At 39.9% G+C, this 20,029-nt stretch overlaps 1 protein-coding gene across 8 annotated transcripts in view; it reads left to right on the top strand.

Moving 5' to 3' along the window:
• The first annotated feature begins 768 nt into the window (after nucleotides 1-768).
• Nucleotides 769-20,029, top strand: part of PROX1 (prospero homeobox 1) — a 53,730-nt gene continuing 34,469 nt past the window's right edge. For 2 of the 8 annotated variants that reach the window (XM_043543662.1, XM_043543664.1), the window contains exons 1-4: nucleotides 771-1,140; nucleotides 9,327-11,115; nucleotides 18,224-18,331; nucleotides 19,902-20,029. The exon at nucleotides 19,902-20,029 is cut by the window's right edge and continues 10 nt beyond it. In XM_043543662.1, coding sequence (XP_043399597.1) covers nucleotides 9,394-11,115; nucleotides 18,224-18,331; nucleotides 19,902-20,029 — 1,958 coding nt within the window. In that variant the 5' untranslated portion in view covers nucleotides 771-1,140; nucleotides 9,327-9,393. Of the gene's footprint in view, nucleotides 1,141-1,283; nucleotides 1,434-2,491; nucleotides 2,650-2,801; nucleotides 3,171-9,326; nucleotides 11,116-18,223; nucleotides 18,332-19,901 lie in introns of those variants that run through there. The other 6 variants (XM_043543658.1, XM_043543659.1, XM_043543661.1 and 3 more) reach the window with 6 other exon arrangements.

The following is a 20,029-nucleotide window of genomic DNA, read 5'->3' as shown; positions in this document are numbered from 1 at the left end:
TATCTGTTGTGCTTTGGCTTTTTTTTTTTTTAATGCTACTATTGCTCTAGTTAGTATATGATGCTGCCAGAGATGATTAGCCACCACTTCCTAAACAGTCACAGCAATGATAGCCCTGGAACACGGACAGATTGGCTTTCAACTTGTACAAGTCGTCCCCCCCGCCCCAGTCTGCTAAAATTGCGGAAAGAAAAAAAAAATCTAAAATCTTAGTGAATAACGGTGGGGTACCTTGGTCAGCACTCCTCACTTTGCTGAAGACTTTTCTCTATTTCCGTTTTTTGTTGTTTTTTTTAAAGTTACTTTCTCTTGAAATACCCCCGCCCCCAAATCACTAAATAGCTGAGGTAGGGTGTCTCCTTTCATTTACTTATCCGTAACCGCGGTGCAGCTTTTGCTGTGCAAGTAACATCACCCAGACGAGCTTTTGCTGCTCGTTAGGTAACTGATCTGCCATGCACCGCAGGACCTGGAGTGAGTGGCAAGATTCAGAAGTAGATCAAGTGCCGCTCTTAGCTGCTGCAGCTCGCAGATGGCTCTCTCAGTGGAAGCCCCAGATTAGGTGATAAAGTCTCCTTCCCTGCAGCACTGGGTGGGGGGCTGGGGAAGGGATCCAGTTTCTCCTCCTCTTTCTCCCCCCACCCCTCTTTTTTTTTTTTTTCCCCCTCCCAAGTTCTCGGTTCACTGTCCCCCCTTCAATCCGAAGGAGCCTCCCGATTGGGCGCTTGGCCTGGCTCACGTCATTCAGACTGTGACGTGTAGTCTTCCTGTTTCCTTCAGCTGTGTCTTAAAGTAAATCTTGTTGTGGTGCGGAGCCCTCAGCTGAGCGAGGCTGCTCTGCTGCCGGCAGAAATAATAGACAATTACAGCCAGGGAGAGGAGTGCGGCGCAAACGAGCTCTTCCCTCCCCCCTCCTCTCTCTCTCACACACACACACACACTCTCTCTATCTCTCTCTCCCCTGCACACTCACTCACTCATTCTCTTTCTCACACACACACTCGCCCTCCCTTGTCCAATTATAATATTCATCATCAGCAAGCTATCGGGCTCTCTCTCTGTTTTCCTCTCTCTTTCCACCGGCACCAAAAACAAAAAACAAAAAACAAAAAAAAATCACTTCCATCGCTTTTGCACTGAGTAAGTATTTCTCTCCCCCTCTTCACCTCCTTCCTCTTTAAAAAAAAAAAAAAAAGCTTTTCCTCTAGCACTTGCATGGGCTGGTTAGATGATACCAAATAATCCCCAGCAAAATACTGATCACCGGTGTCAAATGTGTGCTGCTTTTTCCGGGAGGGGGTGGATGGGGGGGGGGGGATTGCAATGACTTTGTTAAATGAGTAATAACAATAATCCAATAACTAAAGGAGTAGCGATTTGTTACCCCCAACGCTTCAATGGAACCATCACTCTAGCCTGCCCAGTCCGACAGAGTAAGTGACCTGGTTGTTGTGGGGTGATATTGCTTGTCTCTTCTCTTGCTTGTCTCCATTTCTGCCACCTTTTGTTGACTCTTCTGGTTTTATTTTTGTGTGTGGTTGGAGGGCACTTTGCTGGGGATGGAAAATGCGGGGAGTATTTTACTTCTTTTTGTTGTACTGAGCTTCCCCTTTTTCCCTCTTCCCATCCCCCCCTTTTTAAACTCCTAGTCTGCTCCTATGAGCCTCCTCTTTGTCTTGTTTATTATAGCTGCCTTTCTTTTTGTCTGTTCCAATTTGCTTGTCATTTGCATGTCTCTACTTCTCCGTTTTTTTTTTTTAACCCGAGCCGGGCAGGGCAGGGGCTTTTTCATGATTATTACTTTTCATTCCAAAGGGTGGGACGAATTGAGAATTGTGGAAATGTACAGAAAATGTGATCGAGCGAGCGCATGAGAATATATCATATGCAAGTTTAGGGATAAGGTTATTAGTGATCTGCAGAGGGGTTAGGGATGTGGGCACTTTTCTTTGAAAGGGAATTTTTTTTCTTGTTGCTGGACATGTGTTGTTTGTTTGTTTTTTAATCTGATGACTGACCAAAACCACTTTTGCCATGTGTGTAAATTGTGTGAAAATGCACGAGGAAACGGTTCTTTCTGAATGGGTCTGTACTAGCCCTTGTAGAAGGGGGAAAGGGACAGAGGTGTGCTTTAAGTTTAGCTAAGTCTTGAAAGGGGGGAACGTTTGAAGAGTAAATCTTAAAATGTGAAGCCTTGTTTGGACAGTGGGCTTAATCGCTAGGTGTGGATTATGTGTACAGTTTGGGCACAAACTCCGCGTGGAAAGCGTTTGTCTCTTTGGGGAGCTGAGAAATGGGCTTCCTGCTCAGACGGCGTTTGCTGGAGGGGGTCTTTGTAAGTTAAGAGAAAGTTAGAGTCGGTAGGGAGCGTGCAGGCTGGAATCGGGGGGAGTCTGTCTCAGGCAGAATTGCACGGCAGGTGGGGATGTGGGGACTGGAAATCTTGGCAGGAGGAGCAGAAAGGAGTCCGTGCACGTTTCCCGGTTGCAAAGCAGCCGTCGAGCACCAGTTTGCTCGAGAACTCTGCCTGTGAAGCTGGTCTGGCAGCCCCGATGGGCTCTTAAGAGGAGACGGTCGCCCCCTTCTTTCTTTTCCACAGCGAAAGGTACCGAGAGCCGCATCCAAATGCGCATGGGCAGTGCCAGACAGGTGTGTTGTGTCAAGAAAGACAGGTGCAAGTTTCTCTCGCTCGCTGCAGATCCTCAGCGCAACGACTGTTACTGCGAACTTTATGAATTTATGATGCTTTGTTAGCCAGGACTGTCTGCTTCAGTGGCTAAGACCTGGGGTGTGTGGGGGGAGGGAGGGGAGGAGGGTGTTATGTTTGGTTTAAACCTTGCCCTGGGAAATCTTTAGGGGCCTGGAGAATATTGATAAAGAGTACAGAGCAGGTTGTTTCAAAAGAGGCACAGGACACATCTAAGTGGTTATTTTTTGAAAGTTGGTAGTCTAACTTCATGCATCTTGTCAGCGTGACTTCTTCTGTCTTCTGCTTTCCTTGTATTTGATATCTGTCATGTAGGCAGAGAGATCTTGGGTAATGTATTTAGGCTTTAAAAAAATCCAAAGATGTCTGCCTCTAAAATGGACAGAAATCACACCTGAGACCAGAATTAAGCTGTCTGAGTTCTACATGCTATGCATATCTTCTCCATTTCAAGAAAGAATAGGTAGGGACGCGCAGATTAATATCTCGATAAAGCATGATTTGTCAGTCATATAAACTGTACATGGTAGTGAGCAATGTTTGCAGGCTAGAGAATCCTTTGAATATTGAGTAAAAGTTGGGGAAAGTGTACTAAGTTTGGCACAGATTCCAAATGCGTACAATGGGCATTTTGTATTTCTTGCTATGAACAGTAGTGTATCTCCAATATATTAGGTTTATGTACAGTACGTGAATATGTGTGTATACTTTCCCACAAACACTGTACACACATACACATTTACTACCCTATAAGAGAAGAGCTAATATTGCCTAATAGGTTAACAGACGGTTTTAGAAATATAGTAATTTAACTATTACATGTAAAAATGTCGAAGGTTTGTTACTTCTGTCATTCTGACAGGTCTGACAGTATGTAAAATGAATTACACTAAGGTAGATTTCTTGCATGTAAATTTGCATGTGGCACATGTCCTTTAGGTCTTATGCTTGCAGTTTTTTTATAATCTGTCACCAAGCATATAAAGTTTACTGCCATTGACACCCATTTCAGGGTTTATTTCACGTGCTTTTCTTCCAAAGCTTACCTCTAATAGCTAAAATATTTATAAATACTCAAAAGTAGACACTTGAGTGCTAACAGGTTACTGAGTCGAACTACAATAAAAAGGTACAATATATATACTTTTGTTACCAGTTCCTTATTAAATTATGCTGCAAATCATATAGCATTCTATGAATGACGCTATCTGTATACAATTTACTTTTCTACAGGTCAAAAGCTAAGGAGGCCTTTTAACGTACATTATGATTTTTTATGATCCTTTAGCAAACTAAATAATCATAGACACAATCAGATTTGAAAGGGATGCCTTATTTGTGTTTAGTTGCAGAATTAAAGAATATTACAAGTTATATTCCTCAAATCAGGATTTATTCTATCCCTAAGTATACTGTGTTGACTATTTGATTCAAACATTCTGATTTAACTGCATAATGTAATTTGGAAAAGACATCTAGGCTAGCCTGAGTTGAGTTTACAGGAGGAATCTTGTGAATCTTACAGCTTTGTGCATGCATGGATTCCATGTGGACTTTAATAATTGTTTAACTGCTCATGAAGAACATAAAACTGGTTTGTACGGAGAACAATAGTGACATTTTTGTACCACGGGTAGGCTTGTTATCTCTTTCTCAGTTGGACAAACTGTTTATCTAAACAATGCAACCTGCAGATTCATGACCACAGGATACCTCAAAACAGTGAAGGCCTGAACCAGTAAGATGCTGAGTACCACCTGAGACGTGTCAAGTAACCTCAATTCCCATGACAGTCAATGGGAGTTGAGGATGCTCAGTACTTCACAGGAGTTGCTGAGGATGGGCTGGATTGGGCCCTACATGTCCATGTTCTTAAAGGGGGATTGTATTTCTGTTTTAAGATAGACTAGCTCAGGTAGCTTCAAAGTTAATTAATTTAAATTTTTTACTTTTTGGTGTGGAGGAATCCTAATAAAGGAGCTATTAGTGCACGCAGAGTTGTTAATTATTTCTATTCTGTTTAAAATTCCTACATAACAGCATCTCAGCTAAAGGAGATAAGGTGACCCGCTTTGTCAAGAATTCTATTTGAAAATGTCCATGAAAACCATTCCAAAAGTTAGTAGAAAACCACTATTGCTAGGGAACGATTTTTAATTTTACACAAAAGAATTTGTCACTTTGTACTTCTCAGTAGTGCAGTAGAGTGATTTTTAGCACCAAAACAGATTCATGATATAGAAATGTAATATGTTCTTCAGATTTATCTATCTTTTCGTGTGTGGGGGATACGACTATCTGAAATCGCTTTTATCTAACATGCCCTGGCTTATTCTGCCAAAATCATGTCCAGTATAACCCTTTTGTTTTAAAGTTTTGAATGTCCCTATTATCAAGAACATGTTCAATTTCTTTAGTTGCATTACCATAATAAGCAGAGAACAAACTTGCAAACACCTGAGCAAAGATAGTAGTTGGCTGATAAAAAGAGAGAATGAACAATTTTCAGCTTTGCAGGATGATGTTCCCCTGGAATTCCTCAGTGAGTATACTTCATATTCAGCGCTTTGGTACTGTTTATCCAGTTGGTTATTTCGTATCAATTGAGTACCAAAGGCTCTAGTTGTCAGTACAGATTCCTTCACAGCTATTCAACTTTAAATAAGCTTGTCATACTTACTAAACTTTATAGAGAAGTTTTCCTGGATTAAACTATAACAGGTATCTAGTATCCAATGTATAATCTAGAATATCTATTCTATCTAATATGAATTATCAAACTAGATATTGTATAAATTATTTCTTTCTAACAACTACAGCAAAATACCTGACATCATACCCCATTCTACAGACAGTATTAATAGATTTTAGGACAATGAATCCTTGAGATGTCTGGAAAGAAAGCTGTTTGCAAATTTATGTTATATTGGTTTGTACCTAATCATGTAAATGGATATTGATTATATACATGTCTTGTGGATGTTACATTATTCAGAAATTGACCATTATTACAGATCTATTCTTAAACTTCTTTTAATGAGAATTTTTAAAGGTAGGTAGAATAATATAAGATACTCTATCAGATGGATTCAGAGAGGTGCTGAGCACCTTATTTCACATTGAAGTCCATGGAAACTGAGAATGTTCGCTATCTTGCAGGAGGTGGTCAGCACCTGACCGGATCGGGCCCCTACATGGAACTACATATGTGTTTAGGGTTGATATAATGAAAAATACACTTGGCAGAGAGGAAATGTCAAAAGTGACCCGCAATACAAAGTAAACCTTAATTATTTTAAATTAAAGAATTGAAGAATTGCCTTTCCTTTTAAAAAAATTTACATAAAAATATGGCTTATAGTAGGTGATTTTCTAAATATATATTCCTGAATGGGTGTACACAGACATAACCATGTATGTAGGAAATATAGTGCTGGTGAAATATGCAGACAAAGTAGGAATATTTTTTTCTTTCCCGTATTAAAGTCTTCCTTTAATATCTGTGTCACATCCAACAAACACATTCTTGCTGAATTGGATTTTGCATTCTGCTATTCATTGTGCTCTATTTTCCTCTGGACATGAACTCATTTTGGCCCCTTTAAGCCAAGGTTATGAGCCGATATAAATCAATGGATAAAGTAGAAGTATTTCTCATTATTTAGACTGAGAATAGTGCACATCTTAAGACAGAAGCCCCATAGGCTTTATTGAATACCAGGAGCAACCCAGAAATATTTACTGCACAGGGTGAGAGAAGCACCCTCAGCCTCCAATAAGAATGGGAGAGAAAAAGGGTGCCACATTCCAGAGCACCTCCAATATGTTAAGGGAAAACTGATTTCCCTCATGGTGGTAGAAGTGAGCTGGTAAGCAGTTGTTAAGGCATGGTTTGTGGGAGAGGAAAATGGAAGCTCAGGAGGAAGGATGCGTAGCGATGACCCCGTGACCTGTTTCAGCCAACCTATTTCCTGAGTCACTGCCTCAAGGATACAGCAGGCCCTCTTTGTATACGTCCTTGGTTGGGATTGGGAAAGAGAGACAGAAGCGCTGTTCAGATGCCCAGAATCCGCTAGGAAGCGCATAAAACACAAAACTTGACATTAGATTTTGATATGAGCCTGGGAATTTATTGCTGGATTTTAATCAAGCATAATTTCACTATACAGCAATGGAAGGAAAAGCACATGGTACAGTTAATTTTTTTCTCTTGGTGATGATTATTTTGAAGCTAAAATGCCTGTGGGATATTTTACATACAGAGGCAAAAGCTCTTAACATTTCCTTGCTGCTATTTCATGTAGCCTGCAAATTCATATACTTTAAAGAGGAATGTAAACGTTCTCCCTGTTTCTTATTGGGCCAATATTCTCCTCTGGTGTAGATGAATGCCACCCGCTGACTTGAGTGGAGTCATCCATTCTCACCAGCAGAGAATTTGGCTTTTCATGTATAAAAATCACCTTTCAGCTCTAGTCTAACTGTCAATAAGAAGGCCTGGAATGTTAGGTCCTGTTCCTGTCCCCTTTGCAGTTAATGGGCATTTTGCCATTGACTTTGATGGAAGCAGGATGGAGTCCTTTATAAATGCCCCTCCAATCAGGACCTGATTCTGCCACGCTCACCTGCATCGAATAGAATCTTCCTGTGTGAGTAATCCCATTGATTCCAGTGGAATTACCGGCAGAAGAAGACACTAGTCAGCATGAGTAAGGGTTCAGAATTGGGACCACAGTGATTTGCCTTGTGACTTTTTTTTTGTTTTTTAATTCCATAACCTAGTTTGCTTCATGCACTTTTTATATTCACAACAATTTCTGCACAGAGTGCTGGCAGCAATTATTGGGTCTAGATTTCCATTCCGAATTCAGGGAATTTTTATTTTTTATTTTCCCCTCCTGGATACAAGGAGTCAGTAAGATAAACAAGCATCATGTTCCTTTCGTAACAGTCTTTGACGCAGAAGCTCTGAAAATTCTTTTAGCACATCCAAAATACATGGGCAAAGACCATAGAATGAACATAGCATTTTTAAATACTTTTTTTCAATCTAAGTACTGCCTACTATCTTGATTTTTACAGATTATTTCATGCTGAAATTATGCCTATTTGCATGGATAGTCATTCTTTAAAACTAGCCACAGATGCAGTCCTAGGGAGCACGTAGATGTTTTTACAGGTGAACCGAAAGAGATGGGAGCAATTCCAAAAAGTCTGCATGCTGCCTTTGGCAAAATACCCTGTTATTGTGACGATTGTGCACTGTTAAGCAAATGTGAAGTTTAATGTTAGATAAACATGGCATGAAAAATATTTTAATGTTATTTAGTATAGTGTTACATTTTAAGAAACAGGAAGAAACATTGCACTTCATGTGCAATGTGCGTTTAGCATCACTAGTTAATAAGTCACAAATTATGTCAAGAACCTTTTATAAAATGCAAGGAAGTGTTATCTTTTTATACTGTGTTCCTGGGAAACAATGAGAGTTCATATAAAGAGAAGGTATCTTCCTTTCTCATGCAGTTGATTGATGTTATATTCTTTCATCTTTCCATATTTTTTCTCTTCTGTTTTTGCATGTCAGAGGAAATAAGATTTTGTGTATTCAAAATGTTACATATAAGAATGGCTTCATTGGGCATTTGAGATATTATTTTTGGAGCCTGTTCTAAAACAGAGCTGTAACACTGAAAAATGCCTTGATTTTGCTTATGCAAACAATGTAATGCCCTATATCATAGCTTATGAAATGTGAACATTTCATGCTTTAGCACTGGGATTTACTTTGAGAATATAAATTACCAAAAAGGGCAGAGTATTTGGAGAATTTAAAACACCACAATGGCAATTCAGTGGCATCTGCTAGGTTATATTAATGATATTTACCATTTTGCTTTCTCTTTTTTAAAATTATATATATATATATATTTTCTAATCCTGACCATTGAAAAAAATCTTAATGCATTTTGATACTCTGAATAAATGCTGCCTTAATGATTTAAGAGAGTTTTTGCAACAAAAGTATTAAATGTGTGTATGGTTTCTATGCTTCTCTCACTCACGCATACATCACCTTATGTGAAATTAAGTAAAAGTTGTTATTTTGACCTTCGGATGTTTATTTATCAGTTCTTTTCTCTTAGTCTTAGAAAACATAATTACAGTTTTTACATTGCAATTGATATTTTTTTAATCCAAATTTTATATAGCTTCTTGTTTTAACAATAAATCTTAAATAAGGACTACTTTCATCTTCTTTTGTAACATGTATCTCAATGCCCTAAATTTAATCAATTGGTTGTCAGAGGCTGTGTTCTTCTAATCTACTGTTTCTTCTGAAGATAAACAGTATCATTTTAGGCATTTGTGCAAGAGAATCATATTACTGGTGCTTAAGCAGTTTTTGCTTTTTTAAATCTTAATCCATCTTAAACCAGTGGAGCAGAAATATTTAAAAATGTTTCATTTCAAGCAGAGTGCATAATACATTGCAATAATTGTAATGTGCCATAAATCCCAGAGCCTATGCATTTTGCATTTTATTCAGGATTGAGGTCAGGAAATTTGGAGAAATTTAAAGAAAATGATTCATCAGTCCTTTTGTTCTGTTGGCCAGGGTCCCAGGATTCTTGAGCTGAGCCCAGCTGACAAGCTTTTGAAGATGGCACAATAACAGTCCAGTGATGCCTGACCATGACAGCACAGCCCTCTTAAGCAGGCAAACCAAGAGAAGAAGAGTTGATATTGGAGTGAAAAGGACGGTAGGGACAGCATCTGCATTTTTTGCAAAGGCAAGAGCAACATTTTTTAGTGCCATGAATCCCCAAGGTTCAGAGCAGGATGTTGAGTATTCAGTGGTGCAGCATGCAGATGGGGAAAAGTCAAATGTACTCCGCAAGCTGCTGAAGAGGGCGAACTCGTATGAAGATGCCATGATGCCTTTTCCAGGAGCAACCATAATTTCCCAGCTGTTGAAAAATAACATGAACAAAAATGGTGGCACAGAGCCCAGTTTCCAAGCCAGCGGTCTCTCTAGTACAGGCTCAGAAGTACATCAGGAGGATGTATGCAGCAACTCTTCAAGAGACAGCCCCCAAGAGTGTCTTTCCCCTTTTGGCAGGCCTGCTATGAGCCAGTTTGATATGGATCGGTTATGTGACGAGCACCTGAGAGCTAAGCGCGCCCGGGTTGAGAATATAATTCGGGGTATGAGCCATTCCCCCAGTGTGGCATTAAGGGGCAATGAAAATGAAAGAGAGATGGCTCCGCAGTCTGTAAGTCCCCGAGAAAGCTACAGAGAAAACAAACGCAAGCAAAAGCTGCCTCAACAGCAGCAACAGAGTTTCCAGCAGCTGGTTTCAGCTCGAAAAGAACAGAAGCGAGAGGAGCGCAGACAGCTGAAACAGCAGCTGGAGGACATGCAGAAACAGCTGCGCCAGCTGCAGGAAAAGTTCTACCAAATCTATGACAGCACTGATTCCGAAAATGATGAAGATGGTAACCTGTCTGAAGACAGCATGCGTTCAGAAATCATGGATGCTAGAGCAAGGGATTCTCTTGGCAGGTCAGATAATGAAATGTGTGAGTTAGACCCAGGGCAGTTCATTGATCGTGCAAGAGCCCTGATCAGGGAACAAGAAATAGCCGAAAATAAGCCTAAAAGAGAAGGTCCTAAGGAAAAAGAGCACAGGCCAAACTCTTTCCATCCAGAAGGCAAACATTTGGCTGAGACCTTGAAACAGGAACTGAACACTGCCATGTCACAAGTTGTGGACACAGTGGTTAAAGTTTTCTCATCCAAGCCCTCCCGCCAGCTTCCTCAGGTCTTTCCGCCTCTTCAAATCCCACAAGCAAGATTTGCAGTTAATGGGGAAAACCACAACTTCCATACCACAAACCAGCGCCTGCAGTGCTTCGGTGACGTCATCATTCCAAACCCACTAGATACATTCAGCAATGTGCAGATGCCTAATTCCACAGACCAAACAGAAGCACTTCCACTCGTGGTTCGCAAAAACTCATCTGACCAATCTGCATCTGCCCCACCGCCTGGTGGCCATCACGCTTCTCTGCATCAGTCTCCACTCTCGGCCACCACGGGCTTCACCACATCTTCTTTCCGCCATCCCTTTCCGCTTCCCCTCATGGCATACCCATTTCAGAATCCCTTAGGTGCTCCATCTGCCTCCTTTCCAGGGAAAGATAGAGCCTCCCCAGAATCCTTAGACTTAACTAGGGAGACCACGAGTCTGAGGACCAAGATGTCGTCGCACCATATGAATCACCATCCTTGTTCACCAGCACACCCTCCCAGCACAGCTGAAGGCCTCTCTTTGTCTCTCATAAAGTCTGAGTGTGGTGACCTACAAGATATGTCTGAAATCTCACCTTACTCGGGAAGTGCAATATCCTTTTCTAAAAAAAATATAATCGGTTGCAATACCAGGCCCAATCTGTGCAAGTTTGCTTTCCTCTTTCGTTGGGTAACTTAAGACAAACTTCACCGCATACATATTGTATGCAATGCTTTCGTGCAGAGTATTTCTGGTAATAGGACATTCTAAGAAGGAGTAGCCAAGGACTTGTAAGAGTAGTGATTACATAAAGTATCAGGTAATGAACAGCGCTGCTTCAGCCAGAACGTTCTGCTCTTTCCCTATATCACCTGCTTGGCCTATTTTCAGGGAGAACTTTAAAGAGATTCCTTCCTCTCCCCCCGTAAAACATTTGCTTCAATTATGACAGAAAGTAAGAGAGGCTTCAGGGCCCAGCTGTGTGAAACCTTTTCTCCTGTTGGTGAGCTCTTCCCCCCACCCCCACCCCAGGTAGTCCCACTGCAGTAAATAGCAATACTTGCATGAGTCAGTGCTCACAAAGATACGGGCTCCGCAACTGGGCCCTTTATTATGGGGGGAAATGGGATGTCTTGTTCAGCAGTGTCTCCCTGCTGAAAACACTTAACCTTCCAAATGATTTTTTTTCTCCCTATTAAAGCCAAAGTAAGCCCGACCCATTTTAACAGTGTCGTTCCCGACTCTCACAAAGAACAAACGCTTGGTTGGCTGTAAATCTTCAGTTCAGCTCTCAAGTGAGTAAACAAACAAAACACAAAAGATACAGGTACTGATGTATTCAAGCTGCATCAACTTCTTTCCTCCACCCAGAGGTCTGTTCCTCAGCCCTTGTGCAGCTGCCTGCTATGCATGATTAACCTCTGTTCAGCCGTACACAGAAATCTTTTGTCCTAACATACACAAAGCAAATTATTTTGGAAAGCTAGAGAGCACAGTTAGATATAAAACTTCAGCTGTATTACATTTACAGGACATTTCCCTCCCCCCCCCTTTTTTTTTTTTTTAAATAACTTTTTAGTTCCAGCTCAGGCTTATATTTAGGCATATCCAGCTATTTCCATATACATTTTCTGTAAACTAGTCCTTTTGGGAATTTTTTTGGAGCAATTACACTCCTTCCCCTCTCTCCCTCCTCCCCCTTCCCGTAATGTGTGTTCTGGTATGGTCAGAAGATTTTATTTATTTTTTAAATGATTAAATGCGGATAAAATATGATATTTTCCCAATGCTAAATTGAAGACTTTCAATAAAGGATACAATTATATTTTATACCTATGGTAAGACCTCTCCAGAAGGCAATCACACAAGTATAGAATCTTAGCTATAGTAAATTTCCTTTCCAAGTTGATGAAGGCAATCATAACTGAAGGACCATACCCATCCTTGAGTAATAATAGTGCTATTGATGAAGTTGTCCTTTTTCCAATAATAGCAGTGGAGGCAGATGCCAGGTATATGCCTGTATTATCAATGAGTTTCTTTTTGTGGTTAATAATTTCGATTGATTAGATTAATTGTAAACACCTTTTTTTTTTTTTTTTAAGGGCAAGGGCTCCTCAGCAAATAAATTGCAGGGATTCAAGGCCTGATCCTGCAAACTCTTATTCATGTGAGTAGTCCTCACGCATATGAATTGTCCAATTTGACTTAAAAGGACTACGGACATGAAACAGGGTGTGTGGGTTCAGGCCCAAAGAACCCTTCACCTGTAGGTCACTGGTTCAAATCCAGCCTGGGTTGGTGTTATCAAAAGTTTTTGCCATCTAATGACTATTTGCTGGCCTACGTGAAATGTGTTGCTGATCTCAGTCCAGGTCCTAGAGGGCAAGTGTTCACATTTTGAAAGCACCACAAATGGAAACTATGTTGGCAGTCAGAGGGTATGTCTACACTGGAATACAAGACCTGCGGCACAGCCACAGCTGGCCCAGGTCGGCTGACTCAGGCTGGGCTGTGGGTGTAGACATTTGGGCTTGGGCTGGAGCCTGGGTTCTGGGATTCTGCCCGCCCCAGGGGCCCCCAGAGCTTTAGCTTAAGCCTGAATGTCTGCATTGCAATTTTACAGCCTTGCAGACTGAGCCACATGAGCCCAAGTCAGCTGACCAAGGCCAGCCACGGGTGTTTAAATGCTCTGTAGACAAACCTTTAAAGGCCAAAGCATGAATTGGAATGGAGACTGAAGTAGCCTCTCATCCCATGGAGGTGATCTCTTCAAGTCGGATTTCATACCCCTTGCTGGGGGTGCACTGTCATTGAGGGAAAGATGCAGTGTCATTGTCCATTCAGTATCCTCTGTGTGAATTTAAAAATGGATTTCAGTTTAAGGCTAGAATCTTCCATAAACAATAAAAAATTACTAATTCAGGTAAAGAAAACCTTCCTTCCTCCAAATTCTGCCCTCTTATGCACTCAGAGCAGCTTATATTGAAGTCAACAGGAGCCCCGGTTGTGCAGCTGAGGCCAAAATTCGGTAACTATGTAATTGCCGACTAACAACGTGGTGGCATATTACTTTATTTTAAGCGGTTAGTCTTTCCTTTGGCTATGACCCACTCTATTTATTATTCTAGTGCAACTCAGTATTTTTGGAACTTGTGCTGTTTCTGTTGTCCTGTTTGGTTTCTGCCTTCCCCTCTTTCTGCGACAGTGTCTCCCCCCCCCCCCCCCCCATTATGTTTCTTTCTCTCACTGGCAGCCATTATCGCAGCATGTTACTTCTGATGGAGAAGGTGTGCAGGCAGCCTCCTCTCGAGCCAGTGAGGAAACTGAATATTTAATGTGGGTGCCGCTTTCCCTTCTCCCCACACACCTTATTCCCTTGACACTATGCAGACACTCTGACTCTCCCAGTTAGTCGTCATTGCAGCCTGGATACAAATATATTTGAAAAGCTGCTAAAATTCTTAAATACCCGCTACACAGAAGTGTGCACACCAGTATACAACACTACTGTGGTGATATTTTTCTAACAACTGCCCATTTGTCCATGCAGCCTATAGTTTATTTTAGGTGAAGGCATATGGGAGAGAGTATGGAGGTTTGTTTGTAGTAGACTTTGTTTTGGCCCCTTTGTTTCACATGGTTCAATGTGCATATATAAAGAATATGTTTCTTAAGAGGGGCAGTTTTTCCTTCAGAACAGAAAGCAACATCTGTTTCTCTGGACAATACAGCCAGGATAAGAACATAAGACCAGCAGATACAGCCAAGTTCAGGTTTTAGTAGTAGGCTGAAACCCCGAACCAGTCCTTTTTGTTGTTGTTTTTTTAAACCTACATTTGTAAAATGCACCTGGTCATTACCAGCCTTCTTGAATTGTGCAAGGAAATGGTTAACGTTTGCGTATTCTGCAAAACAAGATAAGATGCACCTGCACGGTGAGTTCATATCTTGGTCATGAATGTATTCTATATCTTTGCAAACTAATCTGTTTAATCAAATATTAAGTTTTATTCAAATGCTAAAAGAAACAGACAGCCGATTGTTTTTCTGCATGATCATCCTTGTCATGCACCCTCTTTGCATCTCAAGAAAAATAGCCTTGTTCAGCCCCAAAACATTTGCATATATCAAACTGAAGCACGACAGTCGTTTCTTTGGTGCCGTTAAGACATCTGCACAGGTGCCGATGTTCAGCATTTTCTCCACCAAAGGAAGATTTTAATAATGTTAGTGAAACTTTTTTTAAATCCTTAATTTTTAAATAGAATTCCAATCCAACTGGGGCGAGTTCCTCAGTCCAATATGTGAAAGCTACAATTAGTGAATTGCCACATTTTGAAATGAGAAGTTACTATATCTGACAAGAATTAAACTAATTAAACTTTAAAAAAAAAAGTAAGCAATTGCATAGCAAGCTGGATAACTCTGTGGTGTTGCGAAAGCCTGGGAAATGCCAGTATACTTTCAGTCCAGTTTCTTCTTTCAAGGTTCTTTAAGATGGGCAGAAATATTCCTAGCAATTTAGAGGTATGCTGAAAAAAGCAACCGTTGTGTAATTTAAGCAGCAATTTGGCCTTACAACTACAAATATTTTACCTGAAGTGGCAGATTCCTGCTCCTTTCTCCTCATTCAATACCAGTATATGGTACAAAAGCCTAATAGAACATTTTCAGGAATTTGAGGTGAAAGTGAGAGGAACAGAAGGTTTTCATCACATAAAAATATTTTAGTAGAAGACAGTAGTTACTCAGGTGGATTAAACCCATTTGCTTTTTGGCACAAAATGAGGTGCAAGAGTCTACATGTAGTTTAAGTTAAAACACACGGAGAGTGTACATACATTTCCTTCCCTCATCCCCACTTCCTAGTTCTTACATTTGCCTTTTGGCGGCTGCTGTTTTAGGTAAGGCTATATTGTACTTTGTAAACACACAACCCTCAGACTCAGGTTGTTTGAACACTGCTTTAGGCTCAGCTGCAGTACACTGTTTCTCTGATCTTTTATGTTCCTGAGCAGATGTCTTTCATTAATTTATGGATTTATCATTTCTTTCTTTCTTTCTTTCTTTTTTTTACACCTGGCAGCTGGCTCAAGTTTCAGCAGTTATTGTCTATTTTGCATTACACATAGAATTGAATGTCATCTGTCTTCACAAAGCTATGGCTAAGAGAATTGAGGCAAGCCACATGAGCTGCTGAGACAGAGCTTGTTTGCGTTCCATTCGGCACCCTCCCCCCTTTCCTTTTACCTCCTTAATATTTATTTGTGCTCATTTTCTTTCCTGGCCTTGAATGGGGCTTAGCTCGTGTTCAGTACAGCTGTATGTTTACTGAATCTATTCCATCATGAGTCATTGTGCGTGTGTAAGTATCCTGGAAACAGCTAGTGCTTTCTTGGAAGAACAGTTGCTTTTCAGCACAAGCACTTAAAAGGGAAATTAACCAATTGGTCAGTTCAGTTTTACACTGAAATAGCAATGGGTTATCTAAGAGTTGGCTCTTAAGTGCTTCATTAACTATTTTTAATAGTTTATTAGAGATCTATCTTGTATCACAATAAAACCTTAATCTTAGGAACAAGACATAAAGATTTATAGTATGCTAGATTTCACTTTAAGAATCCCAAGTGCTTAACAGGAAAGCGTAATTCTAATTTAAAAAGTGGACTTCTGGGGATTTGAGTTTTAGAACATCTTTCAATATATGTTTTATTCAATATCAATATCCTCTAGCATTATTACAGAAAAATAAGGAAAAATCCTAAATACGAAGTGAATCAAAATACTTAAAACAACTGTCTAATATGCTTAAATCCAGTGTATACTGAAGCTTGGGGAGAGTTTAAGTTCATATCTTAGCTTCCATTGAAACGGACCAAATGCCAAACATGATATCAAGATATTATCTGCTTCAGGGGAATTATAAATTAAGGAGACTTAGGATTTTTCTTTTATTTATTGAAGCGCTGGTTGGATGGGCACCGTCCTCCTGTGGAATCATACAACTAAATGGATTTCTGGTGTAGAAGTTCTGACTTGTCTAAAACTCTTATCACTAAGCAATAGGTGACAGCTTGCTACTATTATTTCACTTATGCGTTTTGACAGATGGCACTGCAGAGTGTAATGCTCTTTTAGACTTCTCTATCAGTCTAATGGAGGTAACTGGAGGTTCTTTCAACTCTTCTCTTGGCACAAGAAGTATGTCAGTCATAAATTATCTTCTTTGTAATCATTAAGCATCTAAAACAAAACACAAGTTCAGTTGAGCTGTTTTCAGTGCATTTTTTGTAAATGAAGAGGTTTTTAAGCTATTTTCAGTGGCTATTTTAAAAAAAAAAGTGACATTTTTCAGTCTAAAAATGAGCCTTCTCTTTCTACAACTGCATCTGCATGTATGAATAATACATGAATAAATAAGCATGTTTTGACTCAATTCAGTAGATCGAGAAAAGATATTCTGTTAACAGAACAATCCTAAATAGTCTGTTGCCTATCGGCATACATTTCTTTGAACTTTGAGATCGGGAGCTATTCATTTTGTTCTGTGGTGTTATCGGCTCTGTAAGGTGAAGGCACCTCCACTGCAGAATAGCTGTGAACTTGTTTGACCTTTCTCCACCATAAGGTGTAAAATAGTGAAATTTTCGTTGAATGTCTTTAGGAAAAACAGTCCTCAGAGAAGCTTCTGGGAAGGACCCTCAATTGACCTTGTGGGGGCCACATTGATTTTCTCCACGTGCATCTTCATTTCTGATAAATTATAAAGCCATTAATTTGCTGAGGAAATGGCAGGGCCAGCCTGCGGCACAGATGTGACCAAAGCCGTCCTAGCACACAGCACACAAAAGAGTGCCAAGAAGCTGGGGGAAAATCAGAAAGCCTAGATTGTTATGGTTAGATTCACATTCCCTTGGGAACTGTTTTAGTTGCTTCTGTTTACAGATCTAAAAGGTAATGATGTTTCCAGGATAAATAGGCCTCCTTACAGGGTAAGTGACCATTTATTGATCTGCTAACCCACACTTATTGATTAGTTAGCCCCAAAAACAGTTTCATTCTCCGAGGAGTTAACTGTGTAAATCAGAACCAGACAATACAGATATATATTTTTAACTACAGAGGTTTCTTTATAAAAGAAATTTAGCTTTCATTAGAAAGCCAGTAATTGAGGCAAAGGAATAATAGGATTAGACAGAGTAACTGAAGACACTGAATTATATTGACATTAAAGAAAAAAGGTAAAATATGTTACTTGCATGAAACATTGCTCAGAATCATAAAGCACCTCTGATTGTTTCATGTGCATTAGCATTATATGATATAAACTGCTCAGTGCTGGGAGAAAAATACACTGAATTGGAATTGCAAAAGAAAGAAAAATCTTGTGATAAGTTTTTTTGCAGCACATGCTTCATGCATTTGTTTCCTTAGCAACAAGTGAACATGCATATGGTACACAAACCTTAAACCTGAAAAATTCCTGCCACCAACACCAAGAATGAACTGAGAGACAGTATATATTATGTATCCTCACATATCTCATGTAGTTTTTTTGCAGATAATTACAGTTCTAAAGAGCTGCAAATTGAATGTTAACAATTTGTCAGTCGGTCCTTACAGAACAGTTCTCGAAGGAGCACTTTGCTAGCCATGTATATTCAGAACCAGCTTTTATTCTCAAGCAAAGCATTTTCCTTGACTAATTCAATCCTACATGCAGGAAGGTCTGTCACCCAATCACTTGAAAAAGGCCAAGCTCATGTTCTTTTACACCCGGTACCCAAGTTCCAATATGCTGAAAACCTACTTCTCAGATGTAAAGGTAGGAAAAAAACCTTTTTTTCCCCCCTCCTTATTGCATGTTTGCATTTTTGTGGTGAAAATGTATCACTCTAACACATTAAAGGTAAATGACAATTAATTCTAATTTCACTACTAGAGATTACACCTGATCATTATTCACTTGACTTTTTCTACTGAGGTGTACTTGGGGCCCATGTCTGAAGGGAAGGAGGTTGGGTTTTGGTTTTGGTTTTTTTTTAACCAAAAGTCTGAAGCTTCAAAGCAAAATAAGAATATTTAATACAGTTGGATGACACAGTTTTACATGTGTGGATCCTCTGAAAAAGAAATTTCTGCTGGTGGCATAAATGTACTTCCAAGAACATTTTTGGAGCAGTTCTCAAGTGCTCCCTAATTGTTTCATTTCGGTCGGTTTCCTCATATTTGTGCTTACATAAGCACACTGTAGAATCCCTTTCTTTCTGTCAAAAAGAAACAGTACATTGAAATTCTTCATGCAGCAACTGCTTAAAAACAAAAGTGATGATTGTCTCTTATTTACAACTTAATTTGTTGTTGATGCAGAGTACACTGAGCATAAGGAGGATGAATAAAGTGACAGATTCAGGCCACATTATTCAAATGAGGATATGAAAGCTGTCGACGTACAGCTGCATCCTCCCTCATTCTACAGAATATTAGGACCTCCTGATTTTTTCCCCTAAAAGTAATTGTTCCTTCACATCAACTTGATTTTGTGTTAATCATCTAAGGTTTTTTTTTTAAATATAGATTGGGTTTTAATGATTATAATGGCACACATGGTGTTATTATCTAAGTAACTTTATAAACATTACATTAGCTTAAATTAGTTTGTTACATTCCCCCCCTTAACAATTTACACAAGTCCTTATTTTAACTATCTACATGTTTATGGCTTTTTTTCTATCTTATTGGAAAATTGGCTCCCAAGTTTGTGATTTGGCCCAGTTTTAAGAATGAACGAGTAGGGCAATTCTCTTCACTTTATTAAAGGGTCCTTTCCCCCTCCCCCATTCCTGTTAGCTTTCATCTAATGTCACATCAAGCTGAACATCTTGGTGGGTTCCTCTGCCTCCCCCCTACCCCTTCTGTGCACTCAGAGTTGAAAACACATTTCTTCTCATTCAGTGCCATGCTTTGGGCGGATGGTAACAGCATAAAAAAAGCAATGCAGGCACTTACTAGCCTAAATGGCCGGTCAAGAATCATTAAACACAAAAAAGGCTGTGAATCACACAGCGGGCCAAGTGAAGGGTTTGCTCTGAGAGTGGTTCCACCTGGTATGGAAAAATCTGAGGGAGCAATTCAAATGACTCGGCACCAATGAGCCACTGGAACCAGATGCAGCGTTGGCAGAGTACTGCTTAAGGGAATCCTGTAACGGTGCTAGAACAAGTCTTCTCCAGTAGATATTACTATAGACAGTAATACAAAGAGTCTTTTTATTATATTTCTTTTCATAAAGGAAGTATGTATTTGTGTTTGCATGTGGTGACCAATATCAATCTTCTTACAATGTCGCAATAATATGTAGTGTTTTGATATTATACCACCTTATATTTATATAGCACCATTCATCCAGAAGAAGCCCAAAGTGCTTTACAAACTGCCTATATAGGGATCACTCACCCACCACTGAAATGCAGCCACCTCCGTGGTGGAACGCGACAGCCATTCTGGGTCAGCAACACCACAC

Source organism: Chelonia mydas, chromosome 3 (assembly GCF_015237465.2).
Source record: "Chelonia mydas isolate rCheMyd1 chromosome 3, rCheMyd1.pri.v2, whole genome shotgun sequence".
In the NCBI taxonomy this organism is placed as follows: Eukaryota; Metazoa; Chordata; order Testudines; family Cheloniidae; genus Chelonia; species Chelonia mydas.
Note: the sequence above shows the minus strand (reverse complement) of the source record. Positions and strands in the feature narration are given on the sequence as shown.